At 33.8% G+C, this 24,848-nt stretch overlaps 2 protein-coding genes and 1 non-coding gene across 5 annotated transcripts; all 3 read right to left on the reverse strand.

Moving 5' to 3' along the window:
• Positions 1 to 960: 960 nt before the first annotated feature.
• Positions 961 to 1,032, reverse strand: TRNAM-CAU (transfer RNA methionine (anticodon CAU)). The gene has a single exon. It is a non-coding gene; the product is annotated as a tRNA-Met (tRNA).
• A 147-nt stretch (positions 1,033 to 1,179) lies between these two features.
• On the reverse strand, positions 1,180 to 10,936 carry LOC140766711 (probable calcium-binding protein CML21). Of its 2 annotated transcripts, none has more exons than XM_073106284.1 (5): positions 10,774 to 10,936; positions 4,785 to 5,004; positions 2,826 to 3,025; positions 2,021 to 2,195; positions 1,180 to 1,584 (listed from the first exon to the last, which is right to left on the reverse strand). In XM_073106284.1, the coding sequence occupies exons 2-5, from the start codon at positions 4,954 to 4,956 to the stop codon at positions 1,487 to 1,489; spliced, it is 645 nt and encodes a 214-aa protein (XP_072962385.1). In that variant the 5' UTR covers positions 4,957 to 5,004; positions 10,774 to 10,936; the 3' UTR covers positions 1,180 to 1,486. The 2 variants fall into 2 exon arrangements, with proteins under 2 accessions (XP_072962385.1, XP_072962384.1); XM_073106283.1 differs by having other exon boundaries at positions 4,761 to 5,004; positions 10,774 to 10,934.
• Positions 10,937 to 12,888: 1,952 nt separating this feature from the next.
• Positions 12,889 to 23,959, reverse strand: LOC140766699 (uncharacterized). Of its 2 annotated transcripts, XM_073106251.1 has the most exons (15): positions 23,782 to 23,959; positions 23,336 to 23,699; positions 20,405 to 20,486; positions 20,200 to 20,303; positions 19,257 to 19,383; positions 19,073 to 19,167; positions 18,651 to 18,774; positions 16,261 to 16,341; positions 15,645 to 15,743; positions 15,383 to 15,568; positions 15,137 to 15,230; positions 14,973 to 15,049; positions 14,821 to 14,892; positions 13,557 to 13,700; positions 12,889 to 13,364 (listed from the first exon to the last, which is right to left on the reverse strand). In XM_073106251.1, the coding sequence occupies exons 2-15, from the start codon at positions 23,374 to 23,376 to the stop codon at positions 13,170 to 13,172; spliced, it is 1,521 nt and encodes a 506-aa protein (XP_072962352.1). In that variant the 5' UTR covers positions 23,377 to 23,699; positions 23,782 to 23,959; the 3' UTR covers positions 12,889 to 13,169. The 2 variants fall into 2 exon arrangements, with proteins under 2 accessions (XP_072962352.1, XP_072962353.1); XM_073106252.1 differs by having other exon boundaries at positions 23,336 to 23,959.
• Between the last annotated feature and the right edge of the window lie 889 nt (positions 23,960 to 24,848).

Consider the following 24,848-nt stretch of genomic DNA (forward strand, 5'->3'; position numbering starts at 1 on the left):
TAACTAGCATTCCACCTAATGTGGCGTTATTATTATAACAATAATAATAATTAAACTTAGATTTTTTTTTTTAAAAAAAAAACTACCATTCTTTTCTATATATCTTCCCTGCATTTTTTTTTAAAAAAAATTTATTATTATTTTGAGACAAACCTCCTCAACTATTGAAATGGTTTACCCCGAGATGTTGTAGATGGAAAAAGTCAGAAGATCAAAACATCCCTTTTAAGAAGGTAAGAATATTCTGGTACATTAAAAATTTTCTTTCTTATTTTCTCCAAAATGTAAAAGTAAATTTGTCATATGGCAGCTTACATGATTAGCAAGTGATACTTTATGAATGAAAAAAAAAAAAATTAAAAACATAAAAAAAGGGATGTTTGAGATATTTTAAATAGTTTATGGAGTTTATATGTCACAAAAACTTAGAAAGTATATGAAAAAGAGAGTTCAAATGGTCTAAATGCAATTAACCCAATAAAAATATCAGCAATTTGATTCGAAATCAATGTAGATGGAGGTATAGGGTTGGATCTTAGTACTAATGCAAGAGATCAATTAAACCAAATTTAGGAGTCAAGAAGAGAGATCTTTTGAGTTATTTGCAATCCGACCTCTTATTTTTTTTTATAACATATATTGTTACTTTGGTAACTTAGGGTACTATAGGTAAAAGTTAGATGAGAATGAGAAGAAGGAAAGACAAAATGAGCATTTTCAATATTTTAAAAAGTATAAAGTTAGTATCCTGGGGAAATGGAAATCCTTATTTAGACTTTAATAAACCAGTGTGTGACATAAAACTTTATAATAGAAATATATATATATATATATATATTAGATTGCAAATAGCTTAAAAGATGGAGTGCTGAATGACTTCTTTTTTTTTTTTAAAGTGTTATTTGAGAATTTTCCTACAAATAAACTGAAAAACGAATATTATACGGAAAGTACTCTAATTATCAGAGCCAGGTTTCGATCCTGGGACCTGTGGGTTATGGGCCCACCACGCTTCCGCTGCGCCACTCTGATGGTTGATAAATACTATAACCAAAATTTTATTCAATATAAAGATCCAGGTCTGATACAATCCACATCAAAATGCTGGATTACAAACTACAAAGCTTGTTTGATCTCCAAAGAGTATACCAATTATCTACAGTAATCTGAAGAACGGAATGAAGAAAATTTTACAGCGGTAGTATAAATTGTCAATATAAGCCGAGTGAGTATATATATATAGCATTTCGCTTATATGGATAAAATTAAACATGTCCGGTTTTTTGGAACTAATTCAAAGCTTCATTTATTCATTAATATAGATACAGCCAGGCTCAACAAGAGAGCTGATGAACTGGTCTCTGTTTTCAGACCTGTAGCTGTCATTATTGCAGAAATGATTCAGACTACTTCCGCAGGGATTGATTTTGTTCATCAGTTGTTTTGTTGCGGATCACCACGTTTGTGTCCAACATAGACTCATTCATCAATCATCCTCAATATCATCAATACCAACCCAACGAGTAAAAGCAAAAAGAAACTCCTTGAAGGTCACTGTTCCATTTTTGTCCCAGTCCATTTCTTCTGTTTTGATACAAAGAAACAGTTAGTCATGCATACTGAGATATTTCTGTCAGATGGCCACCAAGTTTTTAATATATAATTTAGCACTGAATCTCAAAATAGCATAATTGATGTCAAATATTGGATTTATTACGTATTCTTATTCAACCTTTAAGAAAACTTAAGGAACAAAATATATATGCTGAGTTCACATGCAATTGCAAGAACCAATAGACAGGAAAACCAGGATAGAGGAGGGGCTTGTAATGGACCATAGAGTTAATACCTTGCAGCCTTGACACAAGAAAAGAAACAAAGAAACAAAGAAACAAAGAAAAGAAGGATGCAGCATTAGCACATTATCATGGTTCAGAAATTTTTGAGAAAAATGGATCTCATTGTCTACAAGCATTTGTTCCTTTAAGAGAAGATATCAGGGAATGAGGAAACAACTGACCGAATCTTTTCATAGCTATGCGTCCTGAAGAGCGTTCCCCTGAAGTAGTCTCATTTATAGCATGTATCATCTCACTCTTACTTACATATCCGTCCTTATTTTTGTCCAAGAAGACAAATGCATCAACCAACGTCTCAAAAGTTGCCCCAAGATTTGCAAATCCCATCTGTGATGTCTAGTCATTTGGTCATGGAAATGGTAGTATATATATAAGAAAAGTAGAAAGCCATGATCTAAATTAACCAAAAAGGTCATAACATATACAGAAACCAGAACCAAAATAACATACTTTATGTTATAGGAAGAAAAAAAGAAGAAAAAAAACTTAAATGAACTAACTAATTTTAAATGGATTAGCCTAAATGTTTATAAATAGCATCTTCATCATCATCCCTTAATTTTAAATTCATCAAAACTTGAGAACCATGGTGACAAATTATGAACAGTCCTATTTGGTGTCACATCATTCTCCATCTAAGCTCTCCCATTGAAGCACAAAGATTAATTCAGTGCTAACTCATTTATTTGCCAGATTATAATAGCTTTTAAATTGTGATAATCAGCGGCGTATTTTAACTTTATGGGCAGATGAGAAGAGACTAGAACATAACCAACAAATTTGTACTTATATAGAAAGTGAGCTAAGATAATCACAATTAGACCATTTTCTAGAAAACTTGCTTAATCAACAATTTCAAACTTACTTTGTTGTTACTATAATTGTTCCATTGCTATATCAAACGCCAAAGAAGAACTAAACAATGAAATCATGGTAAATAGTAGTCATACGAACTATGAAGGATACTTCTTGTCCAGCCGCTGGCTCCTTCAGAAGATAAACAAGACACAGAAGTACAATAAACTCATTGAATTTCATTCCCATGTCCTCATTTATATCACACGCCTTAAAGAGACCGCTGATCTCATCCTCTGTAGACGAGATTTCCAGCTTCTTGAAACAATGTTTCAGTTCGTCTGGATCTATAGCACCATTGGAATCTTCATCTGATAAGGTGAAATACAATTATTAGATATGAATCTTGAAAAAGAACACGTAAAGGCAACTCAAAGTCCCAAATGTCATAAATAAAGATGTTAATAGTTGGATGACGTCAAATAAGACCAAATTAAATGAGGGTAACTATGAATATATGTTGGGAAGTAGGATAGTGTGTAGAAATAGAAGAAATAGTCTCAGTCATCTCTCATGTGGAATAAAAATTAGAAAGCTACCAAATATGCTGAGCTATTGGCGGCTCCTGGTAAAATATTGGAGCAAACTCTTTTGTTTTCATAACCGGGGCACCGCCTAGTTACCATGTGTGTGTTACAAACTAGACATGTTTTTCTCACATTAGTTACATCTCTTTATTGAAAAGAAATCAGTGGTCAAATTAAATGTTTAACAAGTGGAGGTAGACAAATAAAATGTAGAACAGTAGATATGAACTTTATATCACTTCCAAGTAGATGAAAAAACCCTCATAGTATAATTGTCAATTATGCACATAAGGTTACTTTATATATCACAGAGGTCAGCAGAAATGGTATCTGTTGCGCTCTGCCTAGAATTATGCACATAAGGTTCTTTATTGAAAAGAAACCCAGTGATCAAATTAACTTTTAACAAGTGGAGCTGGACAAATAAATGTAAATATGAAATTTATATCACTTCCAAGTAGATGAAAAAACTATAATAGCAGAATTGTCAATTATGCACATAAGGTTAATTTACATATCACAGAGGTCAGCAGAAATGGTATCTGTTGTGCTCTGTCTAGAATTATGCACATAAGGTTCCACCTCAAATGCATCTTTCTTATAATCCAGGTTCAGAGCTTCTTGTCCAGAAGGTGACAGTTAATGTATACCATCACGTACTTTGATCTAAATTAAAAATGTTACTTTCTTCTCGATTATGCTCAAAGTTATAATTCCATTAAATTTTGTAGGTCACAAGATCAATCATATCTGACCCAACTGGTTCGCTCTCTATGAAGGAACCCTTCCTCCAAGTGGTTTATTGAGTTCTCCAAGAATGAAATTGAACGATGGGTAAAAACAGATCACAATAAGATCTGGATACAATAGTGCTAACTATATCTCTCTCCAAACAAGGCAACCTATACTGATACAAAGGGGTACAATATTTTGTGGCCACATTTGGTCACGCAGATACCTGCTTGAACGAGTATCAGCTGTATCCACATTAGTTTTACACGTATAGAAATATAAATAAAGCATAAGCAAAAATATGAACAAATGAACTGAGTATTTAAAGAAATATATTATGGACTTATAAATGTAAGTTATTATCCATTTATGGTTCATCTGTTGTCTCAGTCATAGAGATATCCAAAACTTTATTATCATAAGCTATCTAAAAGACCAAGTCCTATCTTCTCAACCAGATAATTCTACATAAATCCGGACCAGCGTCTGGATGCAAACTGGATACAGAAGTCATTTTATATCCTGATAAAATTAGATATGGTAGTGGCATTCACATATAATATCCAACAATTTTCACCCCTATTTTGTAGAATTGTCACTCTTTCAGCTTTTGATATAATTACCTACAAAAGAATGTATAGAGTTTTTTATTTGGAGATATTGATGCTTAACTCAACATCCAGTAACTCATCACCACCAGATTGATGAGTTCATCTAAGGTGACCGTTTTTTATAATTTTGGAAATAGTAACGAAGAAAAAAAAACATAACACGGAAGATAACTCACCAAATTGCTCAAAAATTGTCTTACAATTTCTCAAACTTTCATCAATTTTTGGAAACTTCATGATTATACTATTGAATGATTTCATGGAAGTTCCTTCCAGTGCCCTTCTCTGCATGGCTTCAACCATCTTTGCCTCTAGCTTTGATTCCGGTGAGCCACGCCTTGATGAGTCACTCCTCCCAAGTGCACCACCCATTTTAGTAGATCAAGTAATGTGCTTACAAGATTAGCCAATTATAGGTATCTAGAAATTAATGAAAGTAATTAGTATGAGAGGTAAAAGTGGTTATAGAGCTAATCTAACTTTGTATATAAGAAAAAGCATACTCTGCAAAAAGAATGATTTTTTTTTCAAACTACCATTGTAATGGCAAGAGTGAGAAACTTTTCACAATTATCTGACAAAACTTTATGAAATTAGTTCCTTTATTTTCTTTTTCTTTTTCTTTTTTTGCATTCAATAACCTCTATCTACATAAAAATGGCGAGTCATATAGGTCTAGATGTGATATTAGGATATATATACCCCTCAAACCCTTGTTTTACATAGCATTGATAATTTGATACCCCTATGAGTTCCACTATTTAATTATATACACTTATATATTCATAGCATTTTACTTATATACACTTCTAGACTGACTTAAACCCATGATTTCTTGAATGTGCAGGGCAAACCATTAATGTCATACCAAATAATGCCGGGCTTTCTCAGTTTCCACATACAACTTTGCTCTCCCAAGACTAAACTATCATTTAGTGCATCAATTACTTTGAATGAGACCTTCTAATACCTAGTATTGAATTTAAGAGCACAAAACAATACACAATCATGAATAGGATAATAAAGAGAATAGAGAAAAGCATGAAGAGCACACAGTATAAGACAAGAAAAATATCATTAAAATTTCAAGTTGTGCGAGAAGAGAGAAGCAATTAATTTTTCATTATGTTATATGTTCATCCTAGAAATTCTAATATATCAACTTCACAGTCACCATCAATGTCATGCCTAAATATGGGAACATGATGGTCGCAAATCTCTAGAATAAAATATAGAGAAACGTGAAAGCCCAAATAATAATCAGATCCTAAAAATAGATTGATTCAACAAAAATGGTATTCAACCTTCAGAGTCCTCACCAATCGACTTCTTAAATTCCTCCAAAATGATAAGTCTTCATGAGCTAAACATTCAGTAAGTAATTTCACTCTATCTATAAATATGTCTAATAACAGAAAAATCAACAATTGATAAATATAATATGGTGCACAAGAGATCATAACTCATATAAAATATTTTTCTCAAAATGAATACATTTTCCAGAATTTTTTCAGAAAAATCAACAAGTGATAAATATAATACGGTGCACAAGGGATCATTACCCATATAAAATATTTTTCTCAAGATGAATACATTTTTCAGAATTTTTTCAAAATATATGAATTATGAATATTGCAATAACTTGCATTTTTGAATAAATAACTCTAAAAATATAATTTATATCTGTTGAAATCTATATCTTAGATAACCAACAAACTGATAAAATGTCATATTATCTCTTTAATTGGTACTCTAACTCGTGGCCTCATTGCACTACTAGTTGCCATCGAGATAACGCCCAAAACTTTTTTAGATAGTCGATCTATCTAGTGTCACAGTAGGTACTTCTACAGTGTCCTACTAATTTTTCGCTAGCCGTTGAGTAAGATTAGAATCACCACGAATGAAAATCCGAAAATCTTTTTCATAATATCACTAGAGTCACTTAGTAGCATGTTACAAATTACATTCCAAGAATCTTTTCCCTAGACTTATCTCTTAAATTAAGTTTCAAATATTTTTTTCACTAGTATAATTCATACTAAGTCAATTCAAATCATATCATGATCATTTACATCTAGATTCTTAATTTTTATAAAAAATTCATTATGCATAAACAAAAATGCATAGATGTCAATATCTTTTGAATCAAAAAAATTTTGAACTAAATACTCTAATATCATGATGAAATTTTATATCTTATTTGCTGAAAATAAAATGAGATAAATATCTAATAATCAGATCTGTCTAATTATTTGAAAGAGATCATCCTAATATTAAATTTCAGTTTTAATCATGAATACTAATAGCAAATAAAGCATTTGATATAAAAATCATGGTATCACTGTTTTTGCAAAACCAATAAATTAAAATACAAAAGAGATCACAAACATTCAAGCATCTTTCAACAGACTTTATCTAATAAAAGAAAATTACTACTAATTTTTCTAGATTAAATAAAAATAATTGCAAGAAAACTTGCCTTCACGCTTATCCCCAGATCTGATTTTTGAAATTTTCTTAAAATCCACGGTTCTCAATGCAGTCCTTATTCCTACTCTTTTTTTCACCCTTAGATTTTTTTTTCTCTCCATGATCATTAGCAATCCCTATCATCTTTCTCAGTCTCCCCTACATATGTTGATAAATATTATTAGATTTAATGTCATTCCACTAATTGTCAGTAAATATGTAGTGGCATTTTATAAATGCCCATTTTTTTTCCTCGTCTCAATACATACAATGTTGCCCTAACCTTATCTCTCGTAAACTCCTGGTAAGGATTTTCTTCTAAGCCCTATTTTGATACTTAAGAAAATATATACAATAAGAGTCCTACTAGGACAGGGATTCTAATATTTTTTCTTAGTTAAAAATATGACTAAAAAATTGATTTGATTTAATCTAAATCGTAAAATATAAAGGATAAAACTAAATCTATCATTATCTACATAATTATCTCTAATTATTTATTTATTTATTTTACATTCTACCCTCTTTAAACATAAGTTTGGTCCTCGAAACTTCACAACCTCAATAAACAATACTTAAAATTTATAAATAATCATGATCAATCAATTTCTATAGTATTAAAGCTTGAGTCAGCTTAGTTAAAACATTCTACTAAATATATCAAATTTCTACGAAATACTTAAAATTTATGAACATGCCAAATAATTTTCATATAACTCATTATTCTCATTTAACTAAATATCCAAATAATACCATATTAAGAGTTTTTCTCTCTTTCTCTTCCAATGAAAACTTGCAATTTAAAATTTCCTTCATAAGTCTAAATTTCTTCTTTTTTGTTATTTTTTTCTATTGCTCATCCAAATAGATTCTCTTATCAAAATAACGGTCAAAAGCTAATCAACTAATTAACATGGATCTTCTATATAATTTCATGAAAATTGAATTGGTATGATCATAATTCATAAATATTGGCAATAATCAATAAATATTGTCATCAAATATATAACTTGTTGATTCAGTTCCTCTAAAGATTTTTCGCATAATTCTCAATATTTGAATCATAACCTGAACACTTATAAAATTTAACAAAAGTATATAGAGGAAAGAAAACTACTACTAAGTTTTCAAGCATCTTTTAACAGATTTTATCTAATAAAAGAAAATTACTACTAATTTTTTTGGATTAAATAAAAATATGAACAAGAAAACTTGCCTTTCATGCTTATCCCAAAATCTAATTTTTGAAGTTCTCTTAAAAGGCATGGTTTCCAATGTAATTCTTATTCCTACTCTCTTTTTCACCTTTTCACCCTTAGATTGTTGCTTTGCTCTCTCTATTCTTCTCTCTTCTCCTCTCTTTCTCTAGTACGATTTATTCTCCCTTTCTTTTGTTTTTTTTCTCTCATGTACGATCTCTATTGTTTTTTTTTCTCACCTTGATATGCAAAGTGTCACCCCAACCTTCTCTCTCTTAAACTCCCACTTAGGGTTTTCTTCTATGCACTCTTTTTATAATTAAATGAATATATAATAAGAGTCCATTAGGATACCTTCTCTTAGTTAAAAATATAAGGAAATTTGCATATAGCACCCTACTTTTTAACAAAATTACGGTTTACACCCTATATTTTTTTACTATTTGCAAATCAAGTCTTATGATTTAGCGAATATGTGCAAAAAAACATCATGGATTAGATTTGAATTAACACTGTGAGAATATTCCATTAAATAGAGATATTTTATTTTTAAAATAACTAAAAATGCTCTTATTTTTTAAATGACTAAAATACCCTTAATATAACTTAGTTGAGGGCATTTTTATAATTTTTTAGTATAAATAACTTATCCTAGTAGTTTGGTTAAGTTTAACTAACGGATCTAAAAATAGGATATTTTCCCCATATATTTGCTAAATTATAAGGCTCGATTTGTAAATAATAAAAATATAAGGTGTAAACCACAATTTCGTTAAAAGACAGGATGTTATATACAAATTTCCTAAAAATATACATAAAAAATTAATTTGATTTAATCTAAATCCTCAAATATAAAGGATAAAACTAAATCTAGAAGAAGAGAGAGCAAAGCAGCAATCTAAGGGTGAGGAGAGTAGAAATAAGGACTGTTTTGAGAACCGTACCTTTTAGGAGAATTTTGAAAATCAGATTTTTGGCATAAGCTTGAGAGGCAAGTTTTCTTGCTTTTATTTTTATTTAATCTAGAAATATTAGTAGTAATTTTCATTTATTAGATAAAATCTATTAAAAAATGCTTGAATGTTCATAATCTCTTTTGTATGTAAATTTTTTTAGTTTTACAAAAACAGTAATACCATGACTTTTATATCAAATGCTTTATTTGCTATTAGTATTAATGATTAAAATTGACATTTAATATTAGGATGATCTCTTTCAAATAATTAAACAGATCCAATTATTAGATATTTATCTCATTTTATTTTCAGCAAATAAGATATTCTTCATGATATTAGAGTATTTTATAAGTTCAAAATTTTTTGATTCAAAATATATTGGCATATACGTATTTTTGTTTATGCATAATGAATTTTTTATAAAAATTAAGAATCTAGATGTAAATGATCATAATTTGATTTGGATTGATTCAATATGAATTATGCTGGTGAAAGAGATATTTGGAACTCAATTTGAGAGATAAGTCCAAACAAAAGATTCTTAGAATGTAATTTGTGACGTGATACCAAGTGACTCTAGTAGGATTATGAAAAAATTATCAAATTTTTATTGATAATTTTCATTTGTGGTAATTCTAATTTTACTCAACGATTAGTAGAAAAATCAGTGGTGCACTACAAAGATACCTACTGAGACACTATATGGATTGACTATTTAAAAAAGTTCTGGCAATCATCTGGTAACTAGTAGTGCGATGTAGCTACGAGTCAGGGTACCCATTAAAGAGACAATACAATATTTTATCATTTCAATACATATAAATTCTATTTTCAGAATGATTTATTTAGAAATGTAAGTTATTGCAATATTCATATTCATACATTTTAGAAAAATTCTGAAAATGTATTTATTTTGAGAAAAATATTTTATATGAGTTATGATCCCTTGTGCACTATGTTGATTTTATTGTCATTAGACATATTCATAGATAGAATTGGATTATTTGTTAAGCGTCTAGTTCATGAGAACCTGTCATTTTGCAGAAATCTAAGAAGCTTTAGTGAGGACTCTGCATGTTGAGTATCATTTCCATTATGTCATTCTATATTTTTCTCGAGGTTTTATTATAAAGATTTGCGGCCATCATGTTCTCAAATTGGGGCATGACAATCAAGATTCACCGGAGCAGGAAGCAACAGAAAGCATGCAGTCGTGCACTTGGGCATGGGTTATAAACAAACATTGGAAATTAAACTCAAGATCACAGGAAAACTTAGAAGAAAAAAAAATACATACTAAGAAATTAGAAGATTTTTTCTTGGATAAATAGAACCTATCAGAACTTCACATACCAAAGTTGAGTTCCATCGACTAATTAGCTAATAAAAGTTATATGCCGAATAATTTTGTAAACATAAATATCATATTATTAAATCTCTACACGTCTGACAAAGGAAAACATAGAAAAATAGGATCAGCAAACACCCAAATGGGCAAAATTTAAATACCCAAATGCCTTCAAGCTAATCCGAAACAATTATACATCAATATAGTTACTTGCCTGGGTTGTCAATGCCTCAATGAGGCATTCAAAGAGACACAACGGAGATGCACGAATACTTGGCCACAAAGAGAAATATCAGGATTGCCGAGATGGGTTTTCTTCAATCTTCCCGGTAACGATTGGAAAGGTGGAAAGTTGGATTAAAGCAAAGGGAATGGTAGGGCTTCTCTCCTTCAATGTGTTGGCTTATTTGGGCCGTTAATTACCTGGGAAGAAGGCCCGTGATTTATGGTTTGCCCACCACGTAGGCAATATAGGTGGAACTAATTCTTATTAGGGTTAATTACACTTTACCATGTGGTTTGGCTAAATTTTATAACACCCTATGTACTTTTAATTTAACCACTTAACCCTGTATAGTTTTGATTAAAACTAATGGTTATTTTTCTTCTGTCATTCAAACAAAATTCAAATTTAAAAATTTATTAGAGATAAAGTTACAGAGAATTAAATAAACTTTTGCAACTCATTTAAAACAATACCAAGAGTATCATATGTTTATACTTTGAGATCTATTTGTATTATTTTATATGAATTAGAAAGTTTATCCAACTCTACAATTTTGTCTCTAACAAACATCTTACCTTCACCTGAGTTTGATCAAATATAATGAAAAAGATAATAATTTTATTTTAGTTAAAACAACAGGTGGTTAAGTGCTTAAATTAATGGTACATACGAGTTTTATAAAATTAAGCCAAATTACATGGAGGTTATTAATTTCTTATTCATGCTAGCCCTAATTAGGTTATTAGATTTTAGACTCCTAGAGTGGGTGATGTTATTTACATAGTAGGGAAAAAACTATCTTAAAAATGATTTTGTAAAATAAACAAAATACCCATCAAATAAGTCGAAAGAGATAAATATATATATATATATACATAGCAAAGGTTATAGTTGTTATTATATCATGGTACCAAGAATTAATGATATCATAGTACCATTAACTTCTTCCTTTTACAAAAATAATGGCAACTTAGGCTGGAAGAAGTTAATTTGCCAAAGAAAAGGAAAGTAAGCCAAGAATTTCACTGCCAAAAAGGAAACATAGTTGCCAGACTTGAGAACAATGTTTATTGATCATTTTTTAGCTTTGGGGCTTGGCCGTTTGGGTTCCCAAAAGCACTGTGTAGACCTATGAGTTAAAAAGTAATACAGCCTCAGATGCATTTATGATCTAATATTATTTGAGAAAATTTCTGCTACTTCACTGAAAAAAGACCATTCAGATGTTATAATGCTCCAGTTCTACTAAGACTAAGAGCATTAGTAACACCCACACAAACAATCAATCCATCACCTACACAGCATAGAAAAATAAAACCATAGCATGGATATCCAGGCCACAAAAACCCCTCCAAAGTTTTACTTTCTCCTCTCTCTTTTTCACTTTCTCCTTCCAGAGAAACACCTCCATAACAGATTTTGGCATCTTATTATAACTAAACACTTTTCCTTTAGGGTTTAGGGTTAAGGGTTTCGGCAGCACAGAAATACTACAAAAAAACACAGGTTGACTACTGTCCTATCCACCCTCTTCGAAACAAATTGCCCCAATCAGGATCTTATTATTACACATTAGCCATAAAAACGCTCTCACCTTGATTGGAATTTTAAATCTTCCAAATACCAGGCAAAAAATTTGGCAACTGCCCCCTATTGTTCAAAAACCGATATAAAGATTTCACAGAGAATATTCCATTTGAAGAGAACCGCCGACATGGAATATCCTCTCCCTCACCCATCTAAACTTTATCCTGCACAAAATTAATCAGCTACTGTTCTTCCACCGTCAACCTATCATCTAGGGCTCTACAATACTTCAATTCCTACTGAATTTCATCCCACACCTCAGTAATTACCACATTTTCATCCCAAATGACATTAAACAATGAAGGAAATTTCACAGCTAGAGTACAATCCCTAGCCCAAATATCTTTCTAAAACTTAATTTTTCTCCCATTGTACAACTGCTAGCATAACCTAGTCCTGAAAATTTGCCCAGTTTGCACCACCCTGACAAACTTATTATGTAAGAGAAACTCCATCCAGAGTGTACTATTGATGTACAACTTGAAAAAGAAAAAGGAAATTATAGACAAAAAGCAGTCACTTAACAAACTCTGGCATTCCTCAAACCGTTCCAATTTACAAAGTAAAACAAGAAAAGCATTGACAAAGGTGAGACAATGCAAATACTGACCCTTTGGTTTTACAGAGCCACCTAGTTGTCAGAATAAGTTAACTAATCAACTGTGTGTGCTAGGTTACACTCTTCTACTACATGAAAAGGAAACAAAGAGAGAAAGAGAGGCATCAGTCATCAGAAACCTTTTACTCCTACAAACCGTGTCACAAACACGATTCTTATGTTACAGAGTTCCAGGTAGTCAAGACGACCGGTGTCGCCTGTGGCTGGCCCTTCCAAGGATGCAAAGCCGTAAGCGCTGGCTTAGAGTCTCCCCCTTCTCCAGTTTCTCACGCTTTGCTCTCTTCCATATGGAGGTACGCTTCTTTTTCTCCTTTTGCTTAGGAGATGGTTTGGTCGGTCTTAAAGGTGTTGCAAGGACCTCAAGAGTTATTTGCTGAAAATGAAAGTAAATTCTTTGTAAGAAAAAGGAGTTCTAGCTGCTCTCTTATGCCAGAAAGATTTTGGTCTAATAACTAGATCTGATCATAGAGATAACAAGGTAAGAAGGGAGAGTAAAGAGAAGTTAGACATAAGATTGCTAGAATTGTATGGTGTTGGACCCTAAGAAATCTTGAAAATACTGTACCTGATGTTTTTCATTGGAGGTTCCAGTGCACTCGCCTGAGGATGAGCCCTCACTAACTCCACCAAGTGAAGAACATCTTCCCCAACTTTCCCTGTTGGAGCTTGAATAGGAGCAGAACTCCTCGTTCTGCTCAATTGACTTGTCCTGAAAAGCAGGTGATGTAATAAATTCCTCTGTATCAACTTATTCTTGAATGGCGTTCCTCACAAGCACACAGTATCACACAGTTTTAAGAAAGGTGGCTGAAGCTCCATGGTAGACCACAAAAATTTAGAAGTATGCTTTTATATAATTGGAACGAAGATGGAAAATTAAAATTGAAACCTGATCAGAAGAATAGGGTAGTCAATTTGCACTTGCTAGCAATAGAAGCACTCTAATTCTTTCAGCAGGCAAATAAGAAATATGAATTTTTCTTTTTTCCATCAGGTGAACAAGAAGCAACCAAGTAATGCATTATTTCTCAATCAGGATGATTTTTAAATTTAGAAACCACATAAAGCTTCAAAAAGCAATAACTTCTTATTAAAGGATGTCCAAGGATGTAGCCGTCCTTGAAAATCACTGAATGCTTTTTGAAGAGTCAGAATATAAAATAGTTGACACTACAAAAGGAAAAATCTGTCAGATGTTAAAAGCACATGCTCCACTGTTCAACTGATGTAAAACAACCTTTGAAGAATGAAGGAAAACTATTGCATGAGCAATAGCTTATATTCTCCGGTGTTTTATATGAAACATTTGCATAAAAAAACTTTTAGTTTTCAAAAACAAAAATAAACTTTTGTGCACATCTCTAACGTAAATTATGTAGATTTCATTATAAAAAGATATGCATCTAATATAGAAAATGAATATATTCAGTTTCAATAGCCCGTTTTATATTCAGCCCACAATTCAACATATGTACTATGAGCGTCAGAATTAAATGCTATGTTTTGCCAAAACTACATAATCCTAATATATTGTTCCGCTTGTTCTCCATTTCTGAACTACCTAGAGTAGTCTTAAATCCAAGCGAGTAACCATTTCCTCATCATTCATTGGCCATAGCAGTAACATTTATTTAAAGATGGGTCAGAAGATTAGTATGCTCAACATGGTGAAAGAAAAAATTTAGCTGCTAAAAAGTGGGAACAGTGCAGCAACAAATTACGAGCCTAAATCCACACTGCAGCTCAGGATTAAAATATTGATGATAACATTAGCAGAATTCTTCAGTCATTTACTCAAATGGAGGTACAAGATAGAGAAATACTTTTACCTGCAAATGTGATTCTTCAGTACTATCCCCCTCAATTTCAGTGAGGTTATGTTCGTGATCAAGAAGAAAATCCTGCATTTAAATCAACATATATTTTAAATAACTACAATTTCTTGCATATGAAACAAAACTGCATGCAACAACAGACTTACCAAATCATTACCATTATTTATGGACAGCTGAGATACGCTTTCTGATAGCAATTCAACTACTGATTTTGCAGATGAACCTGTGATGTAACAGAAGAGTTACTGGAAGGCATACATTATCACCAAACAATTAAGAAAAGGTAACTTATAGTAGTTACGAATCGTGCCTGCACCGTTTGGAATGTTAGTTAAAGCTGATGAGGAACTGGCTGCGCCAGTGCCAGCTGCACGTAGACCAGATATGATCTCATACAACAAACTCTGGAAAAAGGCCACAGATCAATATATTAATTGCTAACAAAAAAGGGTCATTTGCCAAGCATTTGAAGTGCTAAATGTAAATCCTTGACATATGTCCTAGTGTAAATATCATTCAGAGCCTTTAATTTCTTTCAAGAGAGAAGAGTAATCACCTCATTTGTTCCAGCACCGACTTTCAAACCACCCAAGTCATAGTATCTCTCTGCTTTACTTGAAGATATGGAAGGAATTTGAGGTGGACGCAAGACATTGTAAAAGAATATTGAAACAGAATCATAATAAAATTGTGGCCTTGGGGAATTGTGGTCACCCTCAAATTTGATAATATTCTTATCCCCCTGCACAAAAACCCAAACTCTCTTCAGATGCAAAATTCTTATCACCAACATGATGAAAGAAAATAGTAAATCTTACAGCATATGCTTGGTAAATAAGATCACAGTGATGGGGCTGAATAAATATGTCCTCAGAAGCGTGTCCAAATAATGCGGGAATGAACGTCTTCGGTGCAAACTGCATAGTGTTGACAACAAACAGATTAATTGTATATTGGGAGTTAACACACCAACCTTCCGGATGTTCCAACTTCTTGTTAGCAGGGCCATGGCTTAAACCAGAAACCATATATCAGAACAACTTAACTAGACCTTCAGATTTTCTGTTTTTGACAAGAAATTACTAGCCAACTGAGTTCATGCTTAACACAAACTACCAATTTATTCATTGTGAGAACTTATGGTTTGGAACATTTTGTGCAGACATCTGGAGAAAAGTTGGGCAGTGAAAATTCAATTGAGCAAACAAGAATTCAGATTCTTTCTACTCAGTCATTGTCCAGTCATCATGTACCTGGATACTAATTGTATTCAATTGCAGCTCCCACATCATGCAGTGGGGCCAATTCACAAAAGAATGTGAGATTGAACTGGACACCAGTGGACTTAGAAAAGATTACAGCAGCTCATTGTGAAAATTGATTGTCGTATACAAATTGATTAACAAAGGTACTGGAAGGTCAATAGTAATGAACCTGAGCAGCATTCAGATCCATAATATCAAATTTGGCCCTCCTTTGAATAACACGGCGCATGTATTGAAGAGCCATTTTAACCTGATAGAATAGATATTTCACATCAATCATCAAAATCAGAAAGTATCTGAATAATAACTGATAGAATAACACGGCGCATGTATTGAAGAGCCATTTTAACCTGATAGAATAGATATTTCACATCAATCATCAAAATCAGAAAGTATCTGAATAATAACTATTTAAAAGTTCTCAGTAAACTAATCTGCATGTAAACTTCAAAATTCTGTCGCCACATCATGTGAGTTGGATATGGTACTCATCAAAAGATTCTTGATAAGTAGGGGTGTAACCGAGCCCTATTTTTTGGTTTAGGCCTGGCTCAGCTCAAACCAAGCCAAGCCACACCTCACCGAGCTCAAGCCTTAATCGAGCACATTCTCAAAAAGCCCAAGCCTTAAATGAGCCCAAAAGCATTAGATGAGCCCAAGCTTTAAACAAACCTAAGCTTTAAACAAGCCCAAAAGCCTTAAATGAGCCATTGGATCAAAGATTTAATTGTTTTGAATATACATATACATAACATATATTAATATATATATATTAAAAAAAAACTATTTTTCAAGCCTATCGAGCCAAGCCTGAGGCTCTTTTTTTGTTTAGGCTTAGTTCAGCTCAAAATGAGCTAAACTCAAGCCGAGCCATAGTCATAGCCATAGCCAAGCTGAGCTCAAGCCGCTCATTTATTTTGACAGCCCTACCGACAAGAGAGCCATTTTCTTTCTTAACTCTCAAGATTAAGACTTCTTTTGATGAAAAATATCATGTTATAACATCACAAGGGTTGCAGTTTTATATTAGTTGGACAGAAGTATTGCCAGTCAATCATAACTGGAAAAATAGAACATTCTCAAAAGTCACCCTTTACCTACAAAAGAAATTAGTCATGAAATATTTATAGTGATCAACAATTAATAGTATATATAGCATAATATATCAGATCGGACGAAAATGAGACATGATATCTGGTGTTATAGCAGAATAGCATAGGCATGTAAGGCAACATGCTTAATTCAGAGGATAAAACATTTAATTAGTAGCCGTGGTCCCTGATCAATCCATGCAGTTTGTTATGCTAGATACCACAAATACCTTCACTTTGTCACCTAGTTATTTAGCATATAGTACAAAAAGACCTACATAATACATAATAAAAGAAGAGTACATTGAAGTCCCGACCACTAGTTTATTGGTTGTCCTGAGTTTGAAATTGTGTGCTGCATGGAGGAATTAAGCACAGAACAAATTGGAAAATCAGCCTTGTGGGTTGTAGACTTGGCCAATGTGTGGCTCGTTTCCATGGGGAAGTCAGAAGCACAAATTCAAACAACACATTGAGACACTCCAGACATTCTCATTTTATGAGGTGTATGTAACCATATGAGCATGCAAGGATTATATTCCCTCTATTCTAGTCGGCCTTAATAACAGTACTAATTTCTCTAAGAAGTTATCTACTACCGGTAAAGCCAGGAAAAAAAAAACACAATTCTAGAGTGTTGACATCAGCTATGAATATATGATTATCTATTGAAGAAATTGCTCTATGCTTCCATGGGGCCTTCTCAACTTCAAGTTATGCTCTAACTGATTAGCAATCAGAAAAGACTTTTCAGATGATTTACAATAGACATATTTGCAGTTACACGAAACATTCATGGTACAGCAAAAAGATTAAAAATCTAATTTCACTATTTCAGTCTCACACATGGTTCAATAGGCAGAATATGATGTCAGCAACACGATTATTTCCAGTTCCCTTTCCATAGAGTTCATTTGTTTGCTATTTAATGCTCAAAATTTTAAGTTGATTCAGGTAACGCATCTGTTTACTTTTGGACCTGGTAGTGTGGTCAGATATTTAAGAGGAGGCTCACAACTACATTTGGGCTTTTGCTAGATTAATGCATCTGAATTAAAAGCACTGCAAAAAGGTATAAATATAGTACATGACAAGCCTGTTGATTGAGCTACATAATTGTTTCTTAGTATGGGATTCTTGTACATTAGCTCAGTGCTACGTTTGTGACACAAACAAACACAATCCACTTAATAGAAAAGAAAACACAATCAATTTAACATTCGGGTGAGATGGTCAACTGTCTGTGGCACAGTCCGTTTTATGTTTAGAGGCCTTGGTTTTGGTCGGTTTAATGGGTCAATTTTTGTCAGGGAAAAAGTTGCCACCCTCATTAAGCACAAGCTACCACTTAAATATAAGAAGTGACAGCATGTCAAACAAAATATAAAAAATACAATATATATCTGTCAGATTACTCAAGTAATAGCATTACCAAAAATATATAATATTTTGGAGGGCAGAAGGATACCGTGAATTTAGGAAGCCGAATTTTGTAAACATCAACTAGCTCCATCATTAGATCAAATAAATTAGAGAAGGCACTATCCAACACCATGCCAGCAATGGAGGGGTCTTCTGCTCCATATAGGAGGCTGTGTTGCATTCACATGAGAAATGCATCACCATAAGCAAGAGGATGGATAAAAACAAAATCATAAGTTCATATCATGTGTGGGTATGCTTTGTGAAAAGGCATATCATGACATTGACTTCAAGGATCACATGACATTTTTCTAAACACACACCACAATGGTTTTATATTTACAAATAAACAACAAAGAGATTGTGCTTCCACAACCCTGACTGGGAGAAGAGTAACAAAACCAGAGATTCAACAGATATATTTAAGCACTGATAAAGTGTAATCGTTAATTGTAAATAAGGAAATACCTTGTCACAGCACCCATGGATCGTCCCCAAAGCCCTATACAGGAAACTTGCTCATTGTTTCGTAGGTGCAAGACCACAACTTTGAGATCATCTTTCTGAATATGTTATTAGGATTATAAGATTGTTAAGACTTTTGCAAGGACATAAGAGTGGCCCACAGTAGTCAAGACAACATTTAACGTACCTCGTGCCAACCAAGACTGACATAATCTCCCCCTGATAATCCTGAGCCTGAAAAGTCAAGAGTGAAGACAGTAATATTTGAAGGAAGAAGGATTGCAGCCGCTTCATTTGCATCTGCTCTACATCCACTGCATTTGTGAACAAAAAGCAATAAGGAATTACAATTCTCGAATATACGAATAGTTTAGCAAGAAAAGGGCAATAGGCATAGGAAAACAATAAACTGAAAATGCCCACAAATCATAACAAGCACACTTTGACACAGCCTCCATGTAGTGGGTAACCATTAAAGGCCTTATCAACATTGTCAGAGACTCAGAGTACTACAGCAGTCTTGAGAAAGAAAGAGATAATGTATGAACAAAGAAGAAAAATCAAGTCTTCCCCTGTGAACATAAGTTTACATGAATGGCATGCCCATATTGATGTCACATATGTGAGACAATGTAACATTACCTAGACTAGCAATATATTGCAAGATATAACACAGTGAATGATTTACACCAAAACTGAAAATCAATATCCAAACAAATTGCAATCTCAGAATTGTACTGACTGATATCTTGAAATTAGTCAATTAGGGCTGGTGTGTAACAACTAACAGAAAATGGCAGTTCTTCAACTTCTCTCCAGCTTTCCATCTCAACCGATTGATGTCCTAGCACCTTTTGGTATTGGTCCATTATCAAAAACAGGTAGCCCAAAGATCTCATTGCATTCAAAAATGATTACACCAGTATTTGTTTTCCTTTTGAAGGCTATGGTGATGTTCCCCTTTTATTTAATATAGAATTTGAGCACACAGTTAAGAAGATAGCTTTTTCATAAATATATAAATAAATGGAACTCAAAGTATTAAAATGGCAAATGTCTGCACCCAATGAAACAACAATATGCATGAGCTACAATAAACCTGCCAAAAGAAAAGTAAGAAGAGTAATAACCTATTCCCATGGCAGTAAATCACACAGGGAAGAGCAATATTGACTGGGATAACAGAAGGAACATAGTGACTGCACTGCAAGGTATGACCTCTTCCATTGGTAAGCTGTCAGATTTAATAATATTAGAACTACAATGATCATCAAAGTCCTCATGATTAACTACAGAAAGACAGAAAAAACCTCGGTAATTGATCTCCGTACTTGCCTCCAAGTCTAGACGTTTGTACTTTCTTCCTGCAAGAGTGAATTCAGATTCCCATAGATACTGACTTGGATCATATTCTGCCCTGCATTATACCATATTAAGCAGTGTACAATCAGTTGAAATGCTAGATCTGTTGATGGTTGTTATTTGATGAGTGCACATTTTGAAATTTGAAACTCTGAATGCATTTGAACAAAAGAATTCCATATAGTAGTATATGCACATCAAAACAGTGCACATAAAGTACACAAATATACACTTCTTGGATAGGAAAAACAAAAGAACTTTATTGCTTTCATTTTCCAGCATATATTGGAGAAGCCAATCAGGAAATGTGGAACTTAGACCCTATCTGTAATATTGTAGGGAGAGGGCTAGAAAAGTGAATGTCTCAACCTAAAACTCTTCTAAATTGAACAAATAATTCCAAATGGTGAGATGAGGACAGTTAGTACATGCAAGAAAAATTCATTAGAACACATTGTAAAATGAAACCAGTATAATGAAGCAATAAATATGACAATTCTATTTCTAACATGTATGCCCATGCAAATTAAAGTAAAGAGTGTGGAAAAGGGGGAAAATGAATGGCTCACAACTTTTTGAGACCACTCTAGCTCAAAGACATGCAACTGAGATGCCACAAGCCTACAAGAGGGAAAAAAAACTATAGCAAAAGATTCATAATCACATATAAAAAAAAACTGTAGAGCATAAATTGTATATGTGATTAAGAATCTTCTGCTATAGAAAAGTACTATATTTAGCTCTTCACTTATATACGCATAGGATGACACCGCTCCCTACCTAAAGCTAATGTTTCACTCTTGTATAGACTTTTTAGTGTTGCCTGATTTGTCAAACATGTGTAATATGAATTTATGATTCCTTACACTAATGACCCAAAGACTGAGCTTATCACAAGAACATGCCACAAAATCTGTTTTGTTAAGGTACTGGATCAATAAAATTATTTGAAAAAAGTGGACATATAAGAAATCTTGTACGTCTGGTCTCAAATCAAAATAGATTCACGTTACAACATAGTAATATGTTATCCCCATCCATCCTAGTATACTCCTCTCTTATAGGTTCCTTACAATATATTCCAAAATATAATGGCCCTTTTTTACCTTTGTTCATGAGTTAGTTGCCATATATCAAAATTGGGATTGAAATTGGGATTGATTGCTTGGAAAAACGATACAATTCAGCAATATATCAGAATTGGGATTAGTCGCTCAATAAAATGACACAGATCAGCAATATCAGTTGTATCAACTATGCGTAACGGCCACTTCAATATTGGACTAAATTTTTTATTACATAAAATCCTAAAAATATTGCAAAATACAGGAAAATACTAAAATTAAAAAATATAATAGGATAATATAAATTATTCTATGTGAAGTCAATGGAATTTTCCATCTTTCTCAAAAACAAATGTCTGAAAACTGAAAAACTAAAATAATTTTCCTTTTCTCTAGAGAGTTCTATAGCTCTCTAGTTTCTCTCTCTCTCTCTTAAGTATAGTCACTTATACTGCATTTTATTATCTATTATCTCTCATCTCTCTCTCCTCTTTCACTCTCTCTCTCTCTTCACTTATTGCATGCAGATTCTCTCTCTCCCTATGTTGCTGCAACAGACGAGAATAGAGAGCAAGGGAGAGAACGCTAGAGATAGAGAATGAGAGAGAGTCAGAGAGGGGGAGGGAGGGCATAATAGAGGAAGAGAGATCGTTGGAGAAAGGGTGGTTGTCAAAGAGAGAGAGAGGTGGAAGAGAAGACCCGGTGAGAGAGAGAAAAAAGGTTTAAAACCATAAAGTGAGAGAGAAATGAGGACTCACCAAAGTCGTCGGAGATTGTGGAAGCCATCAGAGACGATTGTTGGATGTCACCAAACGTCACGCTACCAATCACTATCGTGAAAATGACTAGTGGAAGACAAAGGGTAAAGTAGGTAAATAGAGATGTTCATCCACACTCCACAGTCATATCGGGTCGGATTTGGTCAATTTAGACCAGATCCAAACCATTAACCCAACGGGTAGGATCAGTCATTTCTGCCAATCACACCAATCCACGCTTAGTTTTGCCCAGTTTGAGCCAATCCTTGACTGGAACTGAATCTTTCAACTGGGATCAGCGTTAAATTAGGATCGGCTAAAATTGGGAAATTTGGTTATGAGCAAACATACCTACAATTTAATAGAAAGAAGGAACTACCTTCCCTTTGACCTCATCAACCATCAAGATAAGTCTATTCAACACAAATTATCAAGTAGTTATACATATTCTGGAGATAATTCTTACAGGATTTTTGACATCATCAACCTGGATTGCATGTTCTATTTGGATGGAAATCTATACAAATCCTCAATGTCTAACTGTTCCTTTTGCACATCCGATGGAACTTTTCCATAGATTCTAATATGGCCCTCTACTAGGTAAGTAAATTCGTTTATCCCTAAATTTGCGCTATAGATATCAATCAAGTGTCTGTAATAATTTTCTTTTCCTTTTCTCACGTGTGCAGTCTTTTGGACTTTGGTTGTGCTTGATAAATGACTATTGACGTCAAAGGCTAGCCAAATGTTAAAACAACTTTCAACATTCAGTAAATAAAAGTAGGCTAATTATGACCACTACACCAGTTTACAGCTTCAAAACATAGTTAAATAAATGCTAATCAGAAATTGTTTACGATATTCTAATTATGTGTCTCATTAATCATAAACAAAGCAGAAGTAAAAGATACTATTGCTAATCATAATAATTGAAAAGCACTTAACGTGTAATTGCATGTAGCATTTTGACAGTTAGCCAACTAAGCTAGAACAGGAGTCATCAGGGGAAGTACCCATTTGCATCAAAACCATAAATAGACGAGAAGCAATTAGTTATAGAAATATCAAAAGAAATAAAATACCTAGGAGGTCGGATAACGAAATTGATGAATTGCTCAATCATCTCAGCTTTCTACAACCCTCCGGGCAACTACGCCTCGAGAGCTCGCAGAAAAGCCGAGCGTCTCCGGAATCATCAAGATCTGACTTCTCCAGCAACCATCAGTTCCACAAGAAGCCCCTCGAACAAGCCCCAGACCAAATTCATCTCCCTCCACATCCCATATCCGAAAGATATGGGAGTTCTTGAGACGAAACCGTAGGAATCACCACCAACCGTCAAGATCCACTTCTCAATAATATCCAAGAAAAGCCACGTCGGTCCCTTCCCAAGCTCGATTAGCAGCCAATTCCCCGAAGATCCAAGCACCTAAAACCACTTCAGATCTGGAAAACAACAAAACCCTAAAATCCCCAGAAACAAGCGAATCCGGAGCCGTTAACAGAGATCCGAGGCTCGAACTGGTACCCGAGACTCGAGGAATCGAAAGAATCGAAGGAGAATCCTACGAATCGACTGAATGCGGCGCAGATTAGGCGATTCGAGAGCGGGCGTCGAGGTGGGAGGGAGAGAGAGAGAGAGAGAGAGAGAGCAAATGGAAGGGCGAGTGAGAAGGCGACAAGAAGGAGCGAAAGAGATGGGGGGCGTGGGAAATAAGAACGTTAAAAAAGAGACAAGCGAGGTAAATTGAATTTAATCAACTTTCCGACGACAACTTATCCTAAGGTTATCTTCGAATGAGTAGCGAAACAGTGGGACCCACTTCAAAGGAAGGATTTTATTGGTGCAGAGTTGTTGAGATTGCGTAATAGAGAAGTTAAAAGGTTAAATAGTACGTTAAGACTACTTTAAATTATGGTTAGGTGAGCGCTTCTCCTCCTATGCACCCAAGTAAAAGCCCTCCACTTGTATCCAGGCCCCACCAGTGCTTCCAAAGGGTCAAACTTTCAAGTAGAAAACAAATGGGTGCATTTTAAGTTTTGGAGTTTATTTAATGCAAGGACCGGTTTTGACCGGCTTTGATCAGCACATTGATCACACCAATATCCCCCTCTGTATGTTCTTCCCCAGACAAAATACCCCCCCATCCGATGGTAGGTGTGGACCGTTGGATCCTGATCATTTGGTGAAGAAAACGATGATGGTATGGGCATTTTGGTCATTTGAGGAATTTAGGGATAGCGTATGGTATATGAGGAATTTAATGGATGAGTTTTGAGCCATGTGCCCATAAAACATCGTTGTCTTTAAAAGGACCCAAAACACCTTCCAGAGTTCTAACAGCGAATTTGACTAAATGTAATGAAATGATACATAAATATATTTTGTACAACACAAGGGTGAGAGAGAGAGAGAGGTTTTATTTTTTCTCACCTTAGATCCATTTATTTAGTTACCACCATAACAGGAGTTAAGTAGGGGTGTCAAGCTTGTCGAGCAGCTCGGGCTCGGCTCGACTGTAGCTCGAGTCCGGCTCGGCTCGGCCAGAGCTGAGCCGAGCCCGAGCTGCTGAAATAGGCTCGAAATCACTATCG

The sequence above is a fragment of the Typha angustifolia genome, chromosome 9 (assembly GCF_048772165.1).
Source record: "Typha angustifolia cultivar Huaian chromosome 9, ASM4877216v1, whole genome shotgun sequence".
Classification (NCBI taxonomy): Eukaryota; Viridiplantae; Streptophyta; class Magnoliopsida; order Poales; family Typhaceae; genus Typha; species Typha angustifolia.

What these genes read in the sequence shown, in the direction of transcription:
- LOC140766711 (XM_073106283.1), bottom strand. Translation starts at nt 4,956, where the DNA reads ATGGGTGGTGCACTTGGGAGGAGTGACTCATCAAGGCGTGGCTCACCG. An exon ending in GACAATTTTTGAGCAATTTG is followed by an intron (nt 3,026 to 4,760) that starts GTGAGTTATCTT and finishes TCACCTTATCAG; the next exon opens with ATGAAGATTCCAATGGTGCT. An exon ending in CATAGCTATGAAAAGATTCG is followed by an intron (nt 1,585 to 2,020) that starts GTCAGTTGTTTC and finishes GTATCAAAACAG; the next exon opens with AAGAAATGGACTGGGACAAA.
- LOC140766699 (XM_073106251.1), bottom strand. Translation starts at nt 23,376, where the DNA reads ATGATTGAGCAATTCATCAATTTCGTTATCCGACCTCCTAG. An exon ending in ATTTACTGCCATGGGAATAG is followed by an intron (nt 19,384 to 20,199) that starts GTTATTACTCTT and finishes TCACAAATGCAG; the next exon opens with TGGATGTAGAGCAGATGCAA. An exon ending in TTCGGCTTCCTAAATTCACG is followed by an intron (nt 16,342 to 18,650) that starts GTATCCTTCTGC and finishes CTATTCTATCAG; the next exon opens with GTTAAAATGGCTCTTCAATA.